Source organism: Callospermophilus lateralis, chromosome 9 (assembly GCF_048772815.1).
Source record: "Callospermophilus lateralis isolate mCalLat2 chromosome 9, mCalLat2.hap1, whole genome shotgun sequence".
Classification (NCBI taxonomy): domain Eukaryota; kingdom Metazoa; phylum Chordata; class Mammalia; order Rodentia; family Sciuridae; genus Callospermophilus; species Callospermophilus lateralis.
In genome coordinates, this window is record NC_135313.1 from 1,093,725 (window position 1) to 1,116,904 (window position 23,180).

The 23,180-nt window shown below is 51.8% G+C and overlaps 1 protein-coding gene across 1 annotated transcript in view; it reads left to right on the top strand.

Moving 5' to 3' along the window:
• The first annotated feature begins 1,109 nt into the window (after positions 1–1,109).
• Ankmy1 (ankyrin repeat and MYND domain containing 1) overlaps positions 1,110–23,180 on the top strand; it is a 39,801-nt gene continuing 17,730 nt past the window's right edge. Inside the window, exons 1-3 of the mRNA XM_076866350.2 lie at positions 1,110–1,217; positions 20,162–20,634; positions 22,900–23,116. Of these exons, the coding sequence (XP_076722465.2) occupies positions 1,125–1,217; positions 20,162–20,634; positions 22,900–23,116 (783 nt within the window). The 5' untranslated portion in view covers positions 1,110–1,124. The remainder of the gene's footprint in view (positions 1,218–20,161; positions 20,635–22,899; positions 23,117–23,180) is intronic.

Here is a 23,180-nt window from a genome sequence, read left to right on the forward strand (position 1 = left end):
TTAAATGATTTGCACTTGGTTTTTGTTGGGGAATAGGTGGACTCAGATAATCTGCTCCAACATCCTACAAATCAAGTGAGCATTGGCAGAACGGTGACTGCACCCTGACTGCCTCCCTGCTCACTGAATGTCCTTCATGGGCCCAACTCTGTCACTAATGGAACCCAAATCTGATCCAGTGGAATTGAAAAGGGTCTTTCTTAGTTCTTGTTACAAAGGTTCAAGGGTAAAGCAGCCTCAGGCTGGGCTGGATCCAGGAGCTCATCATCCGATCAGGCAGGCCCTCGATCTTCCATCTTCTTATGGGGTGCCAAGACTGCCTCCCACTGTCTAGCCAGTCTCTAAAGGTGGCTGCACATGTTCCTAAAACAAGTCCCTAGCTGAATGCAGTGTGCCTTAGAGTCAGGTTATGTGACCAAACCAGTCCAGGCTGAAGCTGGGGTGAGGAGTCCTTGCGTGGGGCCAGGGTCACATGGGGGCTCGCGTCTGCAGAAAGGGCGGTCATCATGGCCTCCTGTGGAGCACCGCGTCTGGCTGCCTGAGAGCTCAGGCCCAGCCCCTTCTGACAGAAAAGTCAGGTCTAGCTGCTGGGATGCCCCGGGCTGGGTGTGGCGTCAGGAGTGGCACTGGGCACACCCACTGGGCACACCCACTGGGGTTCCTGAGCTGGGGGGAGCACCAAGTCCTAAGAAGTCCCACCTCCCCAGCCACCCACCTGTGACCTTATAGGGGGCCCTGTGGGGTGGGGACAGGGCTCCTGAGGGGGGTCCTGACCTGTCAGTGCCCAGGACAGATAGTCCACCCTTCCTGACGCCCATCTCCAGCCGCTCTGAAACCTCCAGACTCCCCGCCTGAGTCGAAGGCAGGGGAGGCGCACGGTCACCAGGGGCCTCACTGCCAGGCTCCCCTGGTGCTCACGTTGACCACCTGGACTTCAAGGCGGGCGGCTAGTGCAGCCCTGCAGCCCACTCACAGCACAGAGGTGGAGTCTGGGCTCCGAGGGTCCCGCCAGGGCCGGGGTGCCTGGGGCGGCGGTTCCCAGGACTGGGCCTACTGACCTCCCCACTTGACAGTCCTACCAGGGGCAGTTTTACCAGGATCACTGCCACGGCCTGGGCACCTACATGTGGCCTGACGGCTCCAGTTTCACGGGCACGTTTTACCTCAGCCACCGAGAGGGCTATGGCACCATGTACACGAAGACCAGACTTTTCCAGGTGAGGGGCTGGCTGCCAGCAGGGGCGGGGCCTGCGTGGGTGGAGTGAGGAGCTGTGCTGTGTATTTAGACTACTGGATAAGAAGATGTCCAGGTCTTGGCCCAGCACGGTGGCGCACACTTATAATCCCAGTGGCTTGTGAGGCTGGGACAGGAGGATCATGAGTTCAAAGCCAGCCTCAGCAAAAAGCGAGGCGCTAAGCGACTCAGTGAGACCCTGTCTCTAAAGAAAATGCAAAATAGGGCTGGGGACGTGGCTCCCTGAGTTCAATCCCCAGTACCCCTCCTCCCAGAAAAAAAGATAGTTAGGTCTTGAGGAAGTTTATTTATATATAAGCATCCTTCTTATCTTAATGATTGTAGTGATACTAACAGTAAGGATATAAACAGCAGATGAAAACCTTATTTCATTTCTCAGAAGGATATTAGCAAGTCGTACATCCCCTAAATTAATGAAATATACTCTGCATTTAACTTTCAGTATATAAACTGGATCATTCTATGCATATTATTTGAAACTTGCCTTTTTTCCAGAGAACATGCCTCGTCTTTCAAACACACAGGCCCTTTTCTCCCCTTTAATTTTATTGCAGTATAATTTTCAATAATTTTTTTTTTTAATATAGCGTTCTGAGCCTTTGGACAAGCATGAGGCATGTAACCTCTGCACAGAGAAGGATGGGGAAGGCCTGTCTCCCCCGCCCCCTCCCGGCCACCCTTGCCCTTTGTGGAGATGCCAGGGGTGGAACCTGCCATGAGCCCAGGAGCCCCCCGCCTCTGGAATCCCGCCTCCTGGGCCTCTTCTCAGTCTATTCCTTTTTTTTTTTTAAAGAGTGAGAGGAAGAGAGAGAGAATTTTTTTAATACTTGTTTTTCAGTTTTCAGCGGACACAACATCTTTGTTTATATGTGGTGCTGAGGATCGAACCCGGGGCACACGCATGCCAGGCGAGCGCGCCACCACTTGAGCCACATCCCCAGCCCTCAGCCTGTTCCTTTTTGCATCCAAATAGTTCTCCATGCTATGAAGCCACCACAGCTTAGCTCCTAAGACACTGAGATTGTTTCCAGTTGGAAGGGATTAGGATAAAGCTGCACTGGGCTGGGGCTGGGGCTGGGGCTGGGCTCCGTGCAGAGCGCTCGCCTGGCATGTGTGAGGCCCTGGGTTCGATCCTTAGCACCGCATAAACATAAACAAATGAAAAAAGAAATGCTATCCATCTACAACTAAAAACATCTTGAAAGTAAAAGCGGCTGTGAGTGTATGTATTTGTGGGAACAAGCACACATTAAACCTAGGCTGGGGCTGGCGCTGGGGCTCAGTGGCAGAGCGCTTGTCTACCATCCGTGAGACACTGGGTTCAATCCGCAGCACCACGAAAAAGTGAATGGATAAAATAATCGTATTGTGTCTATCTACAACCAAAAACAAAGTTTAAAAAAACAACAGGTTTTCACTTCACCTGGGCCTGGGCTTGTGTGTCACGTGGCTGGTGAATGCTCTGCGAGTTCCAGAGGACCCCCACTCTGCGCCCCATGTCCCACCGGCTCTGTGGGGGCTCCAGTGGTGGGCACCCGGGCCTCCGAGTTGCATGGCTGCTTCCTTCTCAGCAGTTCCAGTGATGGAGTGACTCACTGGGGGCTGGACGGCACGCCGGCCGCAGTGCCTGCCTTTTCCTTGGCCAGTCCTGCTGGGGTCTCCATGTTATTCTTCTTTTCCCCAGAAAATCAGCTGTGATTCATTGAGACAGAAAATCAGCTTCTGTCTCAATGGATCTTCTCTGCATTTAGTTCTGTTTCATTGCCAGTTTCTTTATTATACCCCCTGGATAATTTGCTATTCTTTTCCAATTCATTGACTTTCTGTTTTGCTTTTTATCTAATACACATGTTGGCTCTGTTTTGCTTCTATCATGTTAGTGTTTACATTCAGTTCAAAACATATTGTGACTTCCACGGCGGCTTCTCTTCCATTCAAGCGTTCTTTGACAGGAGTATCGCTTCGCGTTCAGTCTGGGCTCGGGCTGCCATCAGGCTGGTCCTCTGGGTGCTCCTGTGCCTGGGTCTGGTCCCCTGGGTGCCTCTGTGCCTGGGGCTGGTCCCTGGGTGCTCCTGTGCCTGGGTCTGGTCCCCTGGGTGCCTCTGTGCCTGGGGCTGGTCCCTGAGTGCTCCTGTGCCTGGGGCTGGTCCCCTGGGTGTTCCTGTGCCTGGGTCTGGTCCTCTGGGTGCTCCTGTGCCTGGGTCTGGTCCCCTGGGTGCCTCTGTGCCTGGGGCTGGTCCCTGGGTGCTCCTGTGCCTGGGTCTGGTCCCCTGGGTGCCTCTGTGCCTGGGGCTGGTCCCTGAGTGCTCCTGTGCCTGGGGCTGGTCCCCTGGGTGCTCCTGTGCCTGGGTCTGGTCCTCTGGGTGCTCCTGTGCCTGGGTCTGGTCCCCTGGGTGCCTCTGTGCCTGGGGCTGGTCCCTGAGTGCTCCTGTGCCTGGGGCTGGTCCCCTGGGTGCTCCTGTGCCTGGGTCTGGTCCTCTGGGTGCTCCTGTGCCTGGGTCTGGTCCCCTGGGTACCTCTGTGCCTGGGGCTGGTCCCTGGGTGCTCCTGTGCCTGGGGCTGGTCCCCTGGGTGCTCCTGTGCCTGGGTCTGGTCCTCTGGGTGCTCCTGTGCCTGGGTCTGGTCCCCTGGGTGCCTCTGTGCCTGGGGCTGGTCCCTGGGTGCTCCTGTGCCTGGGGCTGGTCCCCTGGGTGCCTCTGTGCCTGGGGCTGGTCCCTGGGTGCTCCTGTGCCTGGGGCTGGTCCCCTGGGTGCCTCTGTGCCTGGGGCTGGTCCCTGGGTGCTCCTGTGTCTGGGGCTGGTCCCCTGGGTGCCTCTGTGCCTGGGGCTGGTCCTCTGGGTGCTCCTGTGTCTGGGGCTGGTCCCCTGGGTGCCTCTGTGCCTGGGGCTGGTCCCCTGGGTGCCTCTGTGCCTGGGGCTGGTCCTCTGGGTGCTCCTGTGTCTGGGGCTGGTCCCCTGGGTGCCTCTGTGCCTGGGTCTGGTCCTCTGGGTGCTCCTGTGCCTGGGGCTGGTCCCCTGTGTGCTCCTGTGCCTGGGGCTGGTCCCTGGGTGCTCCTGTGTCTGGGGCTGGTCCCCTGTGTGCTCCTGTGCCTGGGGCTGGTCCTCTGGGTGCTCCTGTGTCTGGGGTTGGTCCCCTGGGTGCCTCTGTGCCTGGGGCTGGTCCCTGGGTGCTCCTGTGCCTGGGTGGTTTCAGCTCTCTGGGACCTGGGAGACTTGCTCTAGGACCCATCCTGCCTCTTTCAATGTTTGTGGGCCATCCAACGCAGGTGGTGCTCCTCTGAGGTTGTCTAAATCTTATATAAACTCACCAAGGTTTTTCGTAGGCTCATTCTACCTGTGACAGAGCCAGAATCTCCCACGATGATTGTCACTTCTTTATTACTCCCGTAATTCTACATTGTATGTTAGATATTTGGAGACAATGTTATCAGATGAGGTAGAACTTTAGACTCACTGTATCTTCCTGGTAGGTTGAACATCTTATTATTATAAAGTAATAACTTTTGCTTTATGATCCAAAGTCTGACTTTTAGATATTAATAAGGCTGTATCTGCTTTGGGGGTTTATTTTTACTATGGTATGTCTTTCTCTATGATTTTACTTCCAACCTTGGTTTTGTTTTGATATCTCTTCTCTTTATTCTTAAAAAGTGTTTGTGTGCTGGAGTCGTGGCTCAGTGGCAGAGTACTCGCCTGGCATGTGTGAGGCACAGGGTTCTATTCTCAGCACTGCATATAAATAAAATAAAATAAAGATCCAGGGCTGGGGCTGGGGCTCAGTGGTAGAGCACTCGCCTAGCACACATGTGGCACTGGGTTCAATCCTCAGCACCACATACAAATAAAAAATAAAAATATTGTGACCACTTAAAACTAAAAAATAAATATATTTTTAAAATTTAAAAAAAATCCATCGACAGCTAGATTTTTAAAAAAAGTGTATGTGTGCACAATAAAATCCTGACAAATCACATTCAAGAACATATTAAAAAGATAATGCACCATGATCAAGGGGTTCATCCTAGGAATGCAGGGCTAGTTCAACATATGGAAGTCAATAAAAGTAATTCATCACACCAATAGACTTAAAAACAAGAATAATATGATCATTTTAATAGATGCAGAAAAAGCATCTGACAAAATACAACACACTTTTATGTTCAAAACACTAAAACAACTAAGAATAGTAGGAACATAGCTCAACATTGTAAAAGCTGTCTATTCTAAGCCCCAGGCCAGCATCATTCTAAATGGAGAAAAATTGAAAGCATTCCCTCTAAAAACTAGAACAAGACAGGGATGCCCTCTTTCACCACTTCTATTCAACATCATCCTTGAAACTCTAGCCAGAGCAATTAAACAAAATAAAGAAATTAAAGGGATATAAATAGGTAAAGAAGAATTCAAACTATCACTATTAGTTAATGACATGATTCTATATTTAGAAGACCCAAAAAACTCCACCAGAAAACTTTTAGAACTAATAAATGAATTCAGCAATGTAGCAGATAAATCAAATGCATTCCTATACATCAGCGATGAATCCACTGAAAAAGAAATTAGGAAAAGTACCTCACACATAGTAGCCTCAAAAAAAGAAAGAAAGAAAGAAATGGAAGAAAATCTCAGAAAATGGAAAGATCTCCCATGCTCCTGGATAAGCAGAATTAATATTGTCAAAATGGCCATACTACCAAAAGTGTTATACAGATTTAATAAATTCCTATTAAAGTCTCAATGAAATTCTTCGTAGAAATAGAAAAAGCAGGGCTGGGTTGTGGCTCAGAGGTAGAGCGCTCGCCTAGCATGTGCAAGGCTCTGGGTTTGATCCTCAGCACCACATAAAAATAAATAAAATAAAGATGTTGTATCCAACTACAACTAAAAAATAAATATTAAAAAGAAAGAAAAAGAAAAAGCAATCATAGGGGGCTGAGACTGTGGCTCAGTGGCAGAGCACTTGCCTAGCATGTGTGAGGCACTGGGTTCGATCCTCAGCACCACATAAAAATAAATAAAATAAAGGTACATAAAAAAAGAAAAAGCAATAATGAAATTTATTTGGAAAAATAAGAGACCCAGAATACCTAAAGCAATCTGTAGTAAGAAAAGTGAAGCAGGAGGCATCACAATACCAGAACTTAAACTATACTATAGAGCTATAGTAACAAAAATGGCATGGTATTGGTGCCAAAATAGACTTGTAGACCTATAGTTCAGAATAGAGGACACAGAGACAAACCCACATAAATATGGTGATGTCACACTAGACAAAGTTGCCAAAAACATTCACTAGAGAAAAGACAGCATCCTCAACAAATGATGCTGGCAAAACTGGAAATCCATATGTAGCAAAATGAAATTAACCCTCTATCTCTCACCCTGAACAAAAGTCGACTCAAAGTGGATCAAAACTTAGGCACTAGAATAGAGACCCTGGCCTAACAGAAGAAAAAGTAGGCCCAACTCTTCACCACGTCAGCCTGGGATCTGACTTCCTTAACAAGACTCCTAAAGCTCAAGAGTTAAAATCAAGAATCAATAAATGGGATGGATTCAAATTAAAAAGTTTCTTCTCAGCAAAGGAAACAATAACACGAGGAGAGAGCCTACAGATGGGAGGAAATGTTTATCACATGCACCTCTGATAAAGTATTAATCTCCAGAATATGTAAAGAACTCAAAACTTACACCCCCCAAAATCCAATCAATAAATGGGCTAGGGAGCTGAACAGGTACTTCACAGAAGAAATACAATCAATCAGCAAACATAGGAAAAAGTGTTCAACCTCTCTAGCAATTAGAGAAATGCAAACCAAAACCACTCTAGGATCTCATCTCACTCCTGTCAGAATGACAATCATCAAGAATGCAGGCAACAGTAAATGTTGGTAAGGATGTGGGGAAAAAGTCACACGCATACATTGCTGGTGGGACTGCAAATTGGAGCAACCACTATGGAAAGCAGTATGGAGATTCCTCAGAATATTGGGAATGGAACCACCATTTGACCCAGCCATCCTACTCCTCTCTTTATACCCAAAAGACTTAAAATCAGCATATTCAGGGACACAGACACATCACTGTATATAGCAGCTCAATTCACAATAGTAGACTATGAAACCAACCTAGGTGCCCTTCAATAGATGAATGGATAAAGAAAATGTGGTATATATATTCAATGGAATATTACTCAGCTTTAAAGAAGAGTGAAATTATGGTATTTGTCAGTAAATGGAGTTGGAGAATATCATGCTAAGCGAAATAAGCCAATCCTGAAAAACCAAAGGTCAAATGTTTTCTCTACTATGGGATGCTAATTCACAGTAAGGTGGGGGAGGGGGAACTAGAGAAGAATATCTTAGATTAGGCAGAGGGAAGTGAAGGGAGGGGAAGGGAGAGGGGATGTGGGGATAGGAAAGATGGTGGAATGAAACAGACATTATTACTGTATGTATATATGTGACCGCATGACCAATATGATTCTACAACATGTACTCCCAGAAAAATGAGAAATTATACCCCATCTATGTATGATCTATCAAAATGCATAAATGCATTCTGCTGTCATGTATGACTAATTAAAACAAATTTAAAAATAAAAAAAGTGTATGTGCATGTGTGTTTATTTAAATATGGTCCATTAGCCACTTTGGGATACTTAGACTTGCGTTGTCCCCACGGTGGACCAGCTACACTTGTCTACTGAACACCCGAGATGTGGCTGGTCCAAATTAAGGTGTGCTGCACACTTGAGGCTCACACAAGACACGGAAGACTAAGCAGGAAAAAAAATGCAAAATATTTCAACAATGAATATGAAGCAGATGTTGAAGCGATAGTTGAAAAGATTGAGTTAAATAAACGTATTATGTAAAAATTAATTCCACCTGATTTTTCACTTTTTGTAAGTGGCCACTATAAAATTTAAAAATGATATATGTGGCTAATGGTTTTCCCGTGGCCTGGCTCTGATGCAGACCGCGGACATTTCCTCTCAGTAATAGATTAATAGATTAATCTGTCCTAGGCATTCCCTTCCCACCTGTTCAACACTTCTCTCCTGTCTCGCCTCCATTTGGATTGATACTGTTTTAGAACTCGGTTGTTCTCAGATCATCCGTGTGGTGGTGTGGACTTGAAGTGTGTTGGAGCTCGGTCTCCAGGGCAGCATCCCTGGATCGCACACTAGTCACTGCAGGTCACCAGCATCAAGGCCTGCGTCAACCGACCTCCCTTCCCAGGTTTATCCCACAATAACAGGGCATGATTCAAACGTGGGAAATGAAGTTAGAATAACCTGAGATTCTTGCATTCTCCTGGAGGAAAGGAAAGGTGTCATTCAGAGTAGAGTTACTCGTCCAGGACTCACACTGGGGTTTCTGGATAATGCCAGAAGAAGTGAAAGAGTGCAGGACCTCAAACTGATGGTGCACGTCAGACTTTTGTCGCTGTAACAAAATATGTGGGGAAAGAAGAGATTGATTCTGGCGAGTGGTTTTGGAGGACTCGGTCCACGGTCAGCTGGTGCCATTACTTTGGGCCTGCAGCAAGGCAGATCACGGCACAAGGCCACGGTGGAGGAAGGCTGGTCAGCTCATGGCAGCCCCAAAGCAGCGAGAGGGAGGACCAGGGTCAAGATACAGTTCCCAAGGAGACAGCCCCAAGAACCCACTTCCTCCAGCGGGGTTCCTTCTCCTGCGGTTCCTGCTCCTCCTGGCAGTTATCGGCTAGGAAGTCCTGGATTAATCCACTGATAACTAGATCAGTCCACTCATAAGGTCAGAGCCCTCGCGATCCACTTGCTGGCACCCTTCCTCTCTAAACCAGCTGATGATCTGCACACAACCGACTCTTAAAAACAAAATGTCAGCCAAATGAAGGAGAGACGGAGAAGTGCACACTGGGAACCGCGTGCCAGGCAGACCTGACATCAGACACACGGCTCTGATCAGAGCCAGGCCCTGGGGACATTAGCCGCATACATGATTTTAAATCAGTGGCACATTATAAAAAGTGAAAACGTCCACCCTGACCCGTCCAGCATGCACATTGAATCTGCACAGCTCTTCGCGTCCCTCAAACATCGGCTTGTGGAATGTCCCAGCAGTTGCCACCATCTCTGCTCTCCTACCTTCCAGGTCATTTTCTTCTTGCCTGAATATGACCCTTAGAATCTAAATGTGTCCTGAGGTCAGCTTTGCCACCTCAGTTCTTCAGGACCGCCTCTCAAGGAAAGGCTAGGAGATTGGCGGCTGATTCCCGGGCACAGCTCAGATTCTGTGCAGTGGTTCCTGGACATCAGCTAACAGTCCCTCTTTGGAATATAATTTGTCCTTGGCTACTTTAAGGTTTTCTTTGGGTTCCTAGAGTTTCATTATGATGTTTTCATGGATCTGGAAAATTCTCAACTGTCATTGCTTCAAGCGCTTCCTCTGCGTCCTCTTCCTGGGAGTCCTGCTACAGGGGTGCAGGCGCCTCACCTAGCAGGAGTCTGCTCCTGACGCTGGCTGGGGCAGTGGCCCTGGGGATCCAACCCAGGTCTCACTCTTGCTAGGAGATTCATCACCAACTTTTATCTTTTTTTCAATTTCATTTTGAGACAAGTTGCCTAGGCTGCCTGGAACTTGGGGCTGTCCTGCCTTAGCCTCCTGAGTCACTGGAATCACAGGTGTGCCACCACATAGGGCCACATCTTCCATTTTTATGCTGAGTATTTTATTCTTATAGTTGGATGATTCTCCTTTTTTGGTACTTTTTAGCCCAATTTTATTGAGATATAATTGTACAGTAAAATTTATGGATTTTTGAGCAACTCAGTACATTTTGGATAGATGCCTACCAATGCCACCACCCTGATCAGGACTTAGCCCATTTCCTCTGCCTCTCGGGAGCCTGCCACCCTGTACCCTCCAGCCCTAGGCAACCACACCTGCTGCTCATCTCGGCAGCACCCTGTTTTCTGTGAGTGTCACGTTAATGGGAGCCACTGCTTATAGCATTTGGAGTTCCCTTCACTGCAGTGTGGCGCTGTGGGCTCATGCATGTCCTCCTGGTTCAGAGGCCACTTCCTTTCTGTTATGCAGTGTCCACTCTATGGCCATCACATGACATTTTGTTTTAAATTCACCAGTGGATGCACATTTAAGTCCTTCGAATCCTGGGTTATTACAGATGAAGTGACTGAGAACGTTGAGTGCAGATCCTCCGTGGACACGTCTCCATTCCTACCTAAGAGGGGTTGCTGCCCCTAATGGGAGTCCCACAGCAATGGCCACCAGGCTCTCTCCAGAGAGGCCTTGCCCTTTGTGGTTCAGCCTCTGGGGACTGGGGACTCCACGTCCTTGTTAGCACTGACCTGGCTGAGGTTTTGATTTTGGGGTGCCTGTGGTGTTATTTTGTTATGGTTTGATTCTGCAGTACCCTAAGTTACAAATCCAGGTGCCACAGGAATCGAACACATGCTCAGAAGCCGCTCAGTGAGGCAAAGGTTACTTCTGCAGAAGGGCAGGCTACAGAATCTGGGGAGCCAGCACAGCTGGGCGGCAGTCCCCTGTGGTTATGCCTGATGCCGCTCTGTCCCCTGCTCTGATAGGAGGAACCAGTGCTACAGTCTACACGACTGGATGATTTTAAATTTGGGAGGGCAAAGGGAAGGGCTACAGTTAAAATGGCTGTGACTGGATCTTACCTCCCAGCTAAGGCTGAATGCTGTATTCTGAGGCGGGAACACGGAACTTTCTCCCTCTCACTAGTCCCCCTTTTCTTTCCTACCTTTTGGTCTCATTTTCATGTTTGTCCTTGTGCCCTTTGGCATTGCCATCCATCCTAGACATGTTAACATTTTGGGGTGGAAGTGACCCTCGGTAATGAGTTCGCCCCTGGTTAGTCGTTGATAGCTGTCCTGATGATCAGGAGCACGCGGTGAGGCCCTGCCCAGCTCCGTTGTAGCTGGTCTTCTTTCCAGGTCTTGATTAAAGTCAGGTGGCCAGGGTGGAAGTGATGAGTCGCCAACTCCAGAGCGGGAGTCTGAGCAGCAGCTCATAATAATTGTGAGATCAGGCGAGGTGGGCGGCGACCAAAGAGGCAGATTTAAAAAGGCAGCTGAGCGAGGCTTTATTGAGATATCACTCCTGGACGGAACTTGATCAGACCCACAGAGTGGACAGGAGAGGGTCTGAGGAGAAACTGCGTGGGAGCTCAACCAAACTGGGATTTTATGGGAATCACAGCAGGAAGGGAAGGGCTTGGGACAGGAAAGGGGATTTTTAGGGTCCCTTGTCCTGCTGGAGTTGGTCAGGGGAGCTGGCTGAACTCCAGGATTGGCCAGGGGGTCCTGCTGATTGACAGGCGTTAGTCAGGAGATCTGCTGATTGACAGGTGTTTCCACCGGCGCCTGATTGATGTTCCTTTCCCGCGTGGGCTGCTTTGTTCCAAGTCACCACCACCACCTAACATCCTGGCCTTTTTGATGATACAGGGTGGCGAATTTTGTCTAGCCACTTCCTGCTTGCTTAGGGGCGCTGAGGGAAGGGGGTGGCTTGGGTGTAGGTTCAGTGGGGAGGTGACTGTAGGGGTCACCTGTTGAGCATCTGTTGTAGGTCACTCTGGTGATTTCACTCATGCGCTTTGGAGCAAACCTGAGGAGGCAGGGAGCAATCATTAGTAGAAGTCCTGTTACTAATATAGGAGTGAGAATGCGGGCCAGCCACGCGATGAGGGTTGAGTTTGGCCAGCCTGGCCAGGGGTCATTTGATGGTTGCTGTTTAAGCCTTTCACCCAAACGACGGAGGGTGTCAACGTTCTCTTGGACCAATCCAGTTTCGTTGATATAGGAGCAGCATTCTTCTTCAGGAACAGACAGGTTCCTCCTTTGTCTGCTGTCAACAGATCTAGGGCTCGATGGTTCTGCAATGAGACTTGGGCAGGGAAGCGAGAGAGGCGGCTGATGCCTCTACTGCTTCCCGAAGTTGTTGTTCAAGCTTCTGAGCAGCGGTTACTGCATAACCAAGTCCTCCTGCCCCGAGTCCAGAGGCAGCGAGGGAGGAGGCCAGGGAGAGGCCAACTACTGCTGGTAGGAAGACGGCCTTCTTGTCCTGGGAAGGGAGGTGGTGACAAGCCATGCCAATTCAGCCTCACTGGACAGTTAATTGAGGGACCAAGGTGGAAGGAACCCAAAAAGCAAACGGCATGTTGAGGCTTAGATTTTTTGTCAGGTGCCATTGCACCCGAAAAAGAACCCGGGAAGAGCAAAGGTTGGGGAAGAAATTCAAATGACCTGGTCACAGGGTGCTGAACCTGAGGCAGTGTAGCAGCAGGGAAACCCCCTGAAGAGTTACGAGAAAGAGGTCCTTCCTCAAAGGCTGGAGAGGGGCGTCCTTGGGGTCTAGTTGAGGTGTTGAGCGGAAAATCAATGGGAATCGCAGTTAATGGAGTAGGATCCAAACCTGCAGAGGAAAGAGTCTGAAATGTCATTCACTTTGGACACATTGGGAAGCTGAAGGCCCTGACCTATTAGGGCCACCCATGAGAAAGGGCCAGCCTAGGATGGGCACGTGCATCCAGCTGGTGTTGGAGTTCCCTCTCTTGCTCCTGGATGGTTATGTGAATTTGAGGGAGCACTTGTATGTAAGTTCTCCATATTCTGATAGAGCCTGAGGGGTGTTTGGCAAAACCCCATGAGTAACATTTACCATCAACCCCAGAAGCCCATCTTGGGTTCCATGGGTCCCAAATAGTCAATTTGGTGTATGCTTGAGTCTCATAGCAAGGCTTATCTAGGAAGCGTTTTTTGCATGAATTATAAGGGCACCCGCCATAGGTGTCAGGCCGGCGTTTACAGGATTCCTCAGTTTGGACTGCTATGAAGCATAGCGTGCTGAACATAAGTGGGAGGAGGTGGCCCTGTTGAATCCAGTAATATTAAGGATGACCACCAGATTGTCACCAGTGAAGGGGCAATCGCCTTGACCCATAAACTGAGGGCGGGTGGTGCCACCCTGCTGCCATGTCGCTTGGATGTAGATGCGCCATCTGTGGTTGGGATAGAAGCTTGAGAGAGATTAATGATTAGTAAAAGTAGAACAGGGTTAGCGAGAAATAAATATGACTGTATGGGGTCCCTGTCCAGCGAGGTTGCCACAATTGAGGATGCAGCTCTTGAAGTAAGACTGCGTCACCCGGTTGAGGACGGTCTGATTCTGTTCCTGGTTGTGCTGGGACAGAGGTAACGGATGGTGCAGGAAGGCACCGGTCTGCGTGTTCCCTCAGGAGTCTGTGCAGAAGGGTGAGATAGGGCAGGTAGGACATAGGGGAGGAGGAGTGATGGAAAAGCTTTGGTTGATTAAGAAAGGGCGCCCATGGAGTAGCTCAAAGGGGGCTAAGGCCTGAGGGAGCTCTAGGGGCTGCCCGAATTCAGGTGAGGGTCAATGGCAGAAGACTGGGCCAGGACAGCCAAGTTCAATAGCGAGTTCAGTGAGATGACCCCTGAGAATACCGTTAGTCCTGTCAGCCTTACCCAAGGACTGGGTCAGTGGGGGATGTGGAGCCTCCAAGTGACGTTGAGGCCTTTGGAGATGGTTGAGTGACCTAGAAGTGAAGGCTGGACCGTTGTCTGACTGGAAGGAGGCGGGAAGTCCGAACCTGGGATGATCTGCGACGCTGTCAGCAGATTCCCTGGGGGTAGGGAAGGCTTCTGTCCAGCTGTAAGAGAGTGCTATCCCCAAGTCACAGCAGTTAGATCCTGTGTCAAGGCCTGACCAAAGACGTAGGGACTGTCCCTGGAGCCTTGGGGTAGGACTGTCCATGTCAGCTGTTGAGACCTAAAGGATGTAGGGGTTTGTGAAGGCAAAGAAGTAATAAGGGTCAGGTGCCGCAGTCTGGCTGGGCACAAATCGCAAGCCACTCGAGCAGGAACAAACTTTATTTCTGAACTCCACCAGCTCACTCCACACACGCTCCCCGGGAACTCTCCCTAACGCCACCCACGCGGCTCCTCCAGGCACACCACACACCAACCGGAACTCCCACCAGCGGAACTTCACCAACCAACGCGAACTCTTCAGGAATCCCCGCGAGAGCTCAACTGGAACCCAACGGGAACTCCGCGAGAACTCAAAAGTCATCATCTTAATGGCTGGCGGGTGTCACCTCTCAACCTCTACTTCTGGCAAAAATGCCAGGTGTCATCCCGACTCGGCTGTGGCCCTCAGCAGTCAGGATGGAGGGTGCTGTCAAGAAGGCCAAGGGGGATAAGAGGAAGAAGAGTGTGAGGGTGGGGAACCACGGGTGGATGGGAATGACGCCTCATTAATCAGGCGCAGGTCCTGGACTAGGGATAGGCCCTGAGGGTTTGCGGACCAGAAATACAGGAGGGCTGCGGGGGGTCTTGGGGACACAAAGGAAATTTAGTTTGGGGTTTCAGCTGGACACAGACTGGCTTGTGGTGAGAGGCTCTGGCCGGCACCAAGATGTCCCAGTCAGGGGCAACGGCACAGTAGGTGCTGTCGGGTCATTAGAGAGGGAAGGGTTAGAGGCAGAAGGAGGTGGGTAATTAGTTCTTGGGGTGTAGTGAAGGGTGGCTCCTAGTAATTGGAGAACATCTCTGCCTAGGAGAGGAACTGGACAGGATGGAATGACCAGAAAAGAGTGAGTGAATGGGTGTCCCTCCGGGGCACAGGCCAGCTTTACAGTTCTGTTTGGGAGGAGGGTTTGCCATCAATCCCCATAACTGAGACCTGGGAAGGAAACAGAGGCTCAGAGTGGGCAGGCAAGACAGAATAGGTAGCCCCGTGTCCACAGGAAAGGTTATGGACTTACCCGCTGCCTGGAGCGTTACCCTGGCCTCGGCGAAGGTGTTGAGGATCTTTGAGTCCGGGCTGCTTCAGTCTTCTGTGAACCCCAACCGTTCAAGAGGAGGGACTGCCTGGCAGGCCATACCCCTGCTAGAGGCACCAAGGAAGGGCCAACCATGGGGCAGTCTCTCTTCCAATGCCCTGTCTGCTTACAGGTGGGGCATGGCCTGGGAGGAGGCCGTGGGTTTGGGCATTGGCCAGCCCAGTGACCTTCGCATCCACATTCGAGGCCAGCCCCTGGTGGAGAGGGATGCTGGATCCCTCAGAAGCTTTGCTGGAGACGTAGTCCTCCGGGCCGCTACCAAGGCCTGGGTTTGGGGTGTTACCTTTTTCTGCAATGGAGCCTGCTTTAAAGGCCATCTTCAGCAGACCTCAGACAGGGGTCTGAGGGTCCTCCTCGGCTCATCTGGGCCGATTGAGTACCAAAATGGGTTGCTAACACTGTAGCCCTGGTGGGAGACTCGGGATCCAGCTTCGTGTGTTTGGTGAGGGCCTCTGTAGGACGGCTGAGAATTCAGGCTGGATTTTCATCTGGATTCTGGGAAAGATCTTGAAGTGAGAATGGGACGTGTATTCGAGTGATCCCTTCGGCTGCAGCCATTTCCCTGAGAGGACAGAGGCGCTTTGGGTGAGCTGGTGGGAGGGCCTGGTGGGACTGGGTGTGGGGCTGACGGAGCTAGTGCCAGCATTCCCTCTGTGTGCTGAGCTCAGAAGCCTCCAGCCTGAGGCCTTCAGTCCAGCAGGTGTGCACTCACTCCGAGGGTGACCGGTCCGGGACCCGGCAGGCTTTTCCTGGTGTGGAGTGGACGACTGTTGGTGAGAGGGTCATATGAGGAAGTCGCGACTCTCACCAAGGTCCAGACCAGGCGGGGAGTCTGAGAGCAGTGAGGATCACACAGAGGATCAGGAACGGTGACAAGTGACGGGACGTCAGGTCCTCAGCAGGCTCTCTAGCTCGAGCGCATCCTTTTTCGGCTAGTGAATCCCTGTTCATTTGCTCTATCTTTTATACTGAATTTTGAGGCTTTTGACCCCCCTTCAATCCTCATCAGCTACCACTGGGTTGCTCAGTGACATCATTTACCCTGGTCTGGCGTCCCCCATCTTCTCCCCTTTCCCTCTTATCAGGCGCTGTTACCAGGGTGAGGGGAAGGGACTTGTCTGAGGCCACACTGGAGACTCTGTGGGTGGCCTGGTGAGACTGCAGGATTCAACTGGAGTTTTTAAGATGGAGTTGCTCAGGCTCAGGCCTCAGGCCATGCTCACACCTGGCCATCAGGAACTGCGTCTGGAGACCAGGCCCTGCTGCACCCGCACGATGACCTGTGGAGAACATGGGTGGTCTTGGGACGAGCCACTGAGATGCAGAATATGACACTAGAGTTCTGGTGTTCCCGCTGCACTTATTTATGTGACTCTTCTATTTTGAAGGGATCCGCCATCCGCTGTCCGGCTGCCTTGAGGGGGTGTGGGTAGGAAAGGCTGACCGCCCCCGCCCCCTCTCTCAGCTTTCCGAGCCACCCCCTTCAGTGCCGATTGGGAGGCCAGCTTCTCTTCAGTGTCTCACACTCTGGTGTTCAGCGCATTTGTGGTGTGACTCGGCGCACAGCCTCAAGGTGCTTTCTGGTGCCCGCTATGCCCGCTGCGGAGCAGGGAGAGCCCTGTTGCTGCCCAGAGTGGCCACATCTCTGGCAAGCTGGGTGCTTTCTTGCTCACTGCCCTGGCCAGGAGCTGCAGGCTTGGTTGTGAGTTTTCAGGGTTTTTACCTAACAGCGATCCTCTGGGTTTGTATTTCTCTTCTCTTAGGCTGAAAACCTTCATTTTTAACCATCAGCAAAGATTTTTTTAAGACCTTTATTTTATTGATGGATTGATTGATTGTTATGTGGTGCTGAGGATCGAACCCATCGCCCCCCATGTGCTAGGCGAGTGCCTTCTGCTGAGCCACAATCCCAGCCCCCTAGCAAAGATCTTTGCTTGTTGTATTTCATAAAATGAGGGTCACTGCTCCCAGAGCGCGGCGTGGTGGTGTTGCACCATGACCCTGTTTGCACAGCTCAAGCTCCTCCATTCTTCCCGCCCGCACATCACAGGCCTGGAGACGCAGGCGCAGTTCCTCTCAGTTCATCCACCACCTGTGCAGAGAGCTTTCATCTTCTCATCTTTCCTTTCTTTGGGGTTTTACTTCTTAAGTCTTTCTTTAATTTTATTTGTAATAATGTAGAAAACCGACATTCTTCCCAAGTCAATCCAGGACATAGTTTGCCCAGCGCAGTCCTGCGCGGAGTCCTGCCTTCCCCCTGATGACCATTTTCTGAAGTTCTGAGTGTATCTTTGCATTGACAAAAACAAGCAGGTGTCGGGTGCCAGTGCCTCCTCTTCTCCGGGAGGTGGGAAGGGTGCCCCCTGCAGCTTCCGTGCCCTGCTGCAGCTGGTGTGAAGTAGGGGCATGTGGGCTTTCCTGGTGAGGGCTTTCCAAGCTCATCTTTCTGCATTTTCGTTGGTGATCCTGGAAGGGGATAGTTTGGTTAAAAGTGAATGCATTGTGCCTGTCGTGTTCTGTGGACAAGTCTTCCGTAATAAACATTTGGGTCGTTAGTTTTACTTGCTGTTATAAATACTGTTGTGGGGAGGAATTGGTGCCTGGGACTCTGGGACACCTGGACTGTTTCCTCTTGCTGGACTCCTGGGAAGAGCGGCCCGCTCAGGTGCATGAGCACTTGGCTCTGCTCAAGTCATTTGCCCCTTGCTGGCTGCCGATACACTGCCCTCAGTCTTTCTCCCACCTACCTGCTCTTGCGGCCCACACCCTAGGGCTCCCTAAAGCTTCCCAGGTAACAGGTACCCTTGCTGCGCCTGCCAGACTGGCCAGAGCCCTCATCCTTGCTCCACTCCTGCCCCACTGACCCACTGTGCAGGCTCTTTTGGAAGTGTCCCTGTTGCCCGCCCCAGCTCCCTTGCCCATGGAGGCCACCCTCAGTGCATTCCTTGCCTCCAGCTCATTGCCCAAGGCCTCCCGCAGACTGCAGCTCCTTGTGGGCAGCACTGGGCAATGAGAGGCCTAGGATCCCCAGTGCCTGGCCCAAGACTGCAGCCCAGGGTGCTCTGGGGAACTGACCCAGGAGGCTGAGACGCTCCCGTCTCAGATTCCTCCCCACAGCAGTATTTAGAACAGCAAGTAAAACTAACGACCCAAATGCCAATGACAGGTGCAGGCTCCTGGGGGTACAGGTCCACCAGCTCTTGGCCTCAGGCTTCTGCCCCTGGTCTGGGCTGCTTCAGGCGCCCTGAGGGCATCCCGGGGAGGCACCTCCTTGGGAAGCTGGGCGCCTTGCTGCATGCTGCACACCTGACCCTGGGCCAGAGACCCTCCTGATATCCACAGGGTGGGAGATGCTTCCCCGTCCCCACCCATGGGAGCCTCAGGAGAGGCCTGAGGAAGTTGCTGTCTGGTGGGGGTCACTGGAACCCTCCTTCCCCTCTGCTCCTCTCCCCCTGCTGTCTTCCCCTGAGGCTCACACCTGGCCTCAGGGGCTGTCAGACCCACTGCCCACACGGCCACCTCCTTGCCACTGCCCAGCTGGTGGGGCTGTGGGGAGGGTCTGCGGTGTGACAGCGTCGGGACCATGGGAAGCTGAGGCAGTGCCAAGACCCCTCCTTCAAGCCCCAACTCCTAGGATCAACTCGGAAGGATTTCACGTGTGGCTCTGAGTGACAGGATGAGTTTATGAGGGGGTGGGAAAAGGGAAAGGGGACACTCTCGAGGGGGAGAGTAGCTGCTCTCAGAGAGAAGAGGGACCACGTGCCTGTCCTACACTCCAGTTTTACTGGGGTCCCAGAGAAGTTTCCAGAGAGTCCTGCCCAGGTTCACCTCTTGACTTCTGACTGACAGCAAGACGATATCAGACTTTTAAGTCCCACTGCCATGGCAACTCCAGGTCCCCTGGCCCATGCCGACTGGTTCTAACTGGATTCTGATTGTTAGGAGGAACTACGCTTATCTCCCCAGTTTCAGGATCTGGTCTGTGTAAGGGTCACAGCAGTTCCCCCTTCCGGGTGACTCGGGTTCCTCTACAGGCATTGTCTGGGGCCTGCATTTCTCCTGCAGATAGGCAGTTTGCTGAGGAATGGGACGCGTCCTGTCCCCGGAGGCCAGGCAGGGCTGTGGGCAAATTGCTTCTTGGAAAAGAAAGCACTGGGGGTTTGCACGGTGGGCCCAGTTTTTGGCATTGCTCCCTTAACCTCATGTCCTCTCCATCCTCATCTGTCTGGCCCCTGTCATTAAGGGACCAAGTGCAACTGGTTCACCTCGCTGCTATGCAAAGCCAGCACGTGTCATCAGGAGTGACCGTGGACAGAGGCTGCCGCCTTGCCGCAGGCGAGGAGAGCTTTGAGGGACTCTCAGCAGGGCCCTCCTGGCAGAGCCAGCTCTCCCAGGGGCCTGTGCATGTTGACATTGAGGAGCTCAGCCACCTTCTGCTGTCACGTCCCGGAGCTCCCTCAGTGCCTGGTCATAATCACATGCTCAAAGGAAATAGCAGAGGGACCGCTGGGTGAATGAGTGACAGGTGGTCAGGCCACTGGAGAAAGCATGCATGGCGGGGCCCGTGGTGGGACGGGGTCCTCGCAGGGTTTTCTGAAGGGCCTTATCTGAAACCCACAAACCAATGGAAAGCAACTTCCAGTCATTTGAAGGGGTAGCTGCTTCTCCCCGGATAGGATCTTGTCCTGAAAGAGCTGCCTGGTGGCTGACCCTGGCATAAAGCCACCTTGTGTCTCCCCCACACCTTCACCTCGAAGCCCTGGGTCCTGTCCTCACCCTTGCAGAGCGGTGCCCCCGTCCCCACTCCCTCCTCCACGCCTCTCTCCAGGGGTGCCCCACATTTATGCTGCCCTCTAAGAGCCAGCCTGTCTCGGCCCCTGCCCAGTGCCCCCGTGCCTCAGTGAGCGAGTGCTGATGAGCGAGCACATTTCTCAGGAATACATTTTCTTTTGATTTTACAAAGCTGGCCACGAAGCGGGCCGCTCTCTCAGCCTGTCACTTTCCCCTGCAGGGGCTGTATAAAATGGACGTTCGGTTTGGGCCGGGCGTGGAGACCTACCCTGATGGCAGTCAGGACGTGGGGCTGTGGTTCCGGGACCAGCTCATCAAGCTGTGCACGGAGACTCCCAGCAGCTTCTCCCTGCTCAACTTCCCGGAGTTCTCCGCCTTTCTCGGGCACTCGAGAGAGAGACTCAGCCTCTCGGATGAGCAGAAGGCCCAGTGGGGCCCGCCCAGAGAGCCAGACCCCTTCTTCTATGAGTACAAGCGGTTCCTCTTGAAGGACGACCTGGCGCTTCCTCCAGAGATGCACGTCTACTCCACCGACCACAGACACCTGCCGCTGACGACTGCGCTCGCCAGGGAGCTGGACGCCCGCGTCTTCGCTAACGAGATCCCACCGTTTATTGAGGATGGAGAACCCTGGTTTATCACAAACCAGACTCCATTGTTGGTCAAAATGCAGACGCAAACTTACAGGTTCAGGTGATGGGTCTGCTCTCCCTCCTCTGTCCCTGGTGCCTCCCTGGACAGGCACCCTTCTGCGTGGGGTTTGAAGTCTCTCAGCTCCCAATTGTCGCTACTCAGGGCCTGCACGATTCTTGACCTTGTTCACCAGGTGAACATGAGCATACAGCTCTTTAAGTGGCTGAAACAGTCCAGGAACGAAGGTGGACAGGATGTCCCCACTGTGGGAGGGGCTTCCTGAGAGTAGGGCCACGGGCCACCTGATTCTACGCAGGGAAACAGGGACCGGGAGCACTGCTTGTCCACTCTCTGGGGAAGGAATGGTGGGAGGGTGCTTGGTGAGTGGGCAGCCAGGATAGTCCTGAAGCTGTGTGGGACCTGGGAAGGGGTGTGGCTGAGGATAAACCCCTGAGCTCAGAGACAGAGCAACTCCTGGCTTTCGACCTCTGCATGCTTCCCCTTCTGAAGGTCAGAGTTAGTGTCCCCAGAGTCCAGGTGCATGTCTGTGATTAGACGTCCCATGAATCGAGTCCCTGCATGTTCACCACGAAGAGAAGGGATCGTAATTATCATCACGTCAAAGCTTGGCCTCTGCCAAGCTTTCATTCATGCACCCAGCTATCCATTCTCGCAGTCATCATTCTATCTGCCATTACCAAGCCATTAAAAAGGCCATCTACCCACTCATCCATCCACCCATGCATCATCCACTCATCCCACCAACCCACCATCCATCTACACACTCACTCACTCATCCATGTGCCCATCCATCCATCCACCTATGTCAATGCATGCATGTATCCATCCATCTATCCATCCATCCATCCACTCATCCATCCATCCATCTATCCATCCATCCATCCACCTATATCAATGCATGCATATATCTATCATCTACCCACACACTCATCCATCCATCCATCCATCCACCCACACTCATCCATCCATCTATTCATCCATTCATCCACTCATCCATCCATCCATCTATCCATCCATCCACCCACCTATATCAATGCATGCATATATCCATCCATCCACCCACACATTCATCCATCCATCTATCCACTCATCCATCTACCCATGCATCATCCACTCATCCCACCAACCCACCATCCATCTACACACTCACTCACTCATCCATGTGTCTATCCATCCATCCACCTATATCAATGCATGCATATATCCATCCATCCACCCACACACTCATCATCCATCTATCCATCCATCCATCCACCTATATCAATGCATGCATATATCTATCATCTACCCACACACTCATCCATCCATCCATCCATCCACCCACACTCATCCATCCATCTATTCATCCATTCATCCACTCATCCATCTATCCATACATCCATCCACCTATATTAATGCATGCATATATCCATCATCTACCCACTCATCCATCCATCTATCCACTCATCCATCCACTCATGCATCATCCACTCATTCCACCAACCCACCATCCATCTACCCATTCACTCATCCATCCATCCGTCCATCTATTCATCCACATACTCATCCATCCATCCATCCATCCATCCATCCATCCATCCACCTATTTCAATGCATGCATATATCCATCATCTACCCACTCATCCATCCATCTATCCACTAATCCATCTACTCATCCATCCATCCAGCCACCCATCCCACCAACCCTTCATCTGTCCATCATCTACCCAACCATCTGTCTATTATGTGAATGTCAACAGAGTGCCCTAATCAGTGACAACAGTTGAGTACAAAAGTTGTCATAAACCATGGGCTGTTGATTGCAAAAGGGGGCTCTGTGCACACAGGCGGTGTCAGCGCTGTGTGGTGTTTGGGACACGAGTGTTCCCAACGGAAAAGCAGAGGGCAGAAGGTGGGCGCTTGGTGCTGAGTAGTGGGCCCGTGTGTGTGCTGCCTCCTCCCCATCCAGGGCCCTTGCTGTGGGAGTCTGTTTCCAAGCCCCCAGGAGTGGTCCAGCTGAATCAGGTTCACAGGGTCCCTGGCAGCCAGCACACTGCTGCTGGTACAGGCACTTAGTGTGAGCATCTTTATGCCCAGGTGACAAGTCCCCACCGCCGTGCGCTCCGTCCTGACCTTGACTGGCTGGCAGTGCAGCCACTAGGGCTTAGGCTGCTCACGGAGTGGATTGTTGGAGTATCTGAGGATCCAGGGGAACAGGAGTCACAGGGAGACAGCGCTGGGCGCCCTTCCTCATGGATGGTGTTGGGCTGTCGAGTGGTCCAGGGCTTGGTCTAACCTCACTGAAGCCTGCTGTGTTGCTGCCAGGAACAAGAAGGCTCACACCAGCTGGCACATGGATGCCATCCTGGAAGGGCACCGCGAGGGCTTTGCATGCTCTGGACCTAGGGAGCGGCTTTCTGAAGAGACGATCCTGAAGGCCGAGGAAGGGGACCTTGATTGGATCTATGGAACCCTGAAGGACGACCTCGTCCATCCCGACGTGGCCGACGCCAAGGGCTACACTGTGCTTGCGGCTGCTGCGGTAAGCCCCCACTGCCACCTGGTGGATGCCCGCAGGAACGTCGAGCAGGGAGGTCACTGCGGGC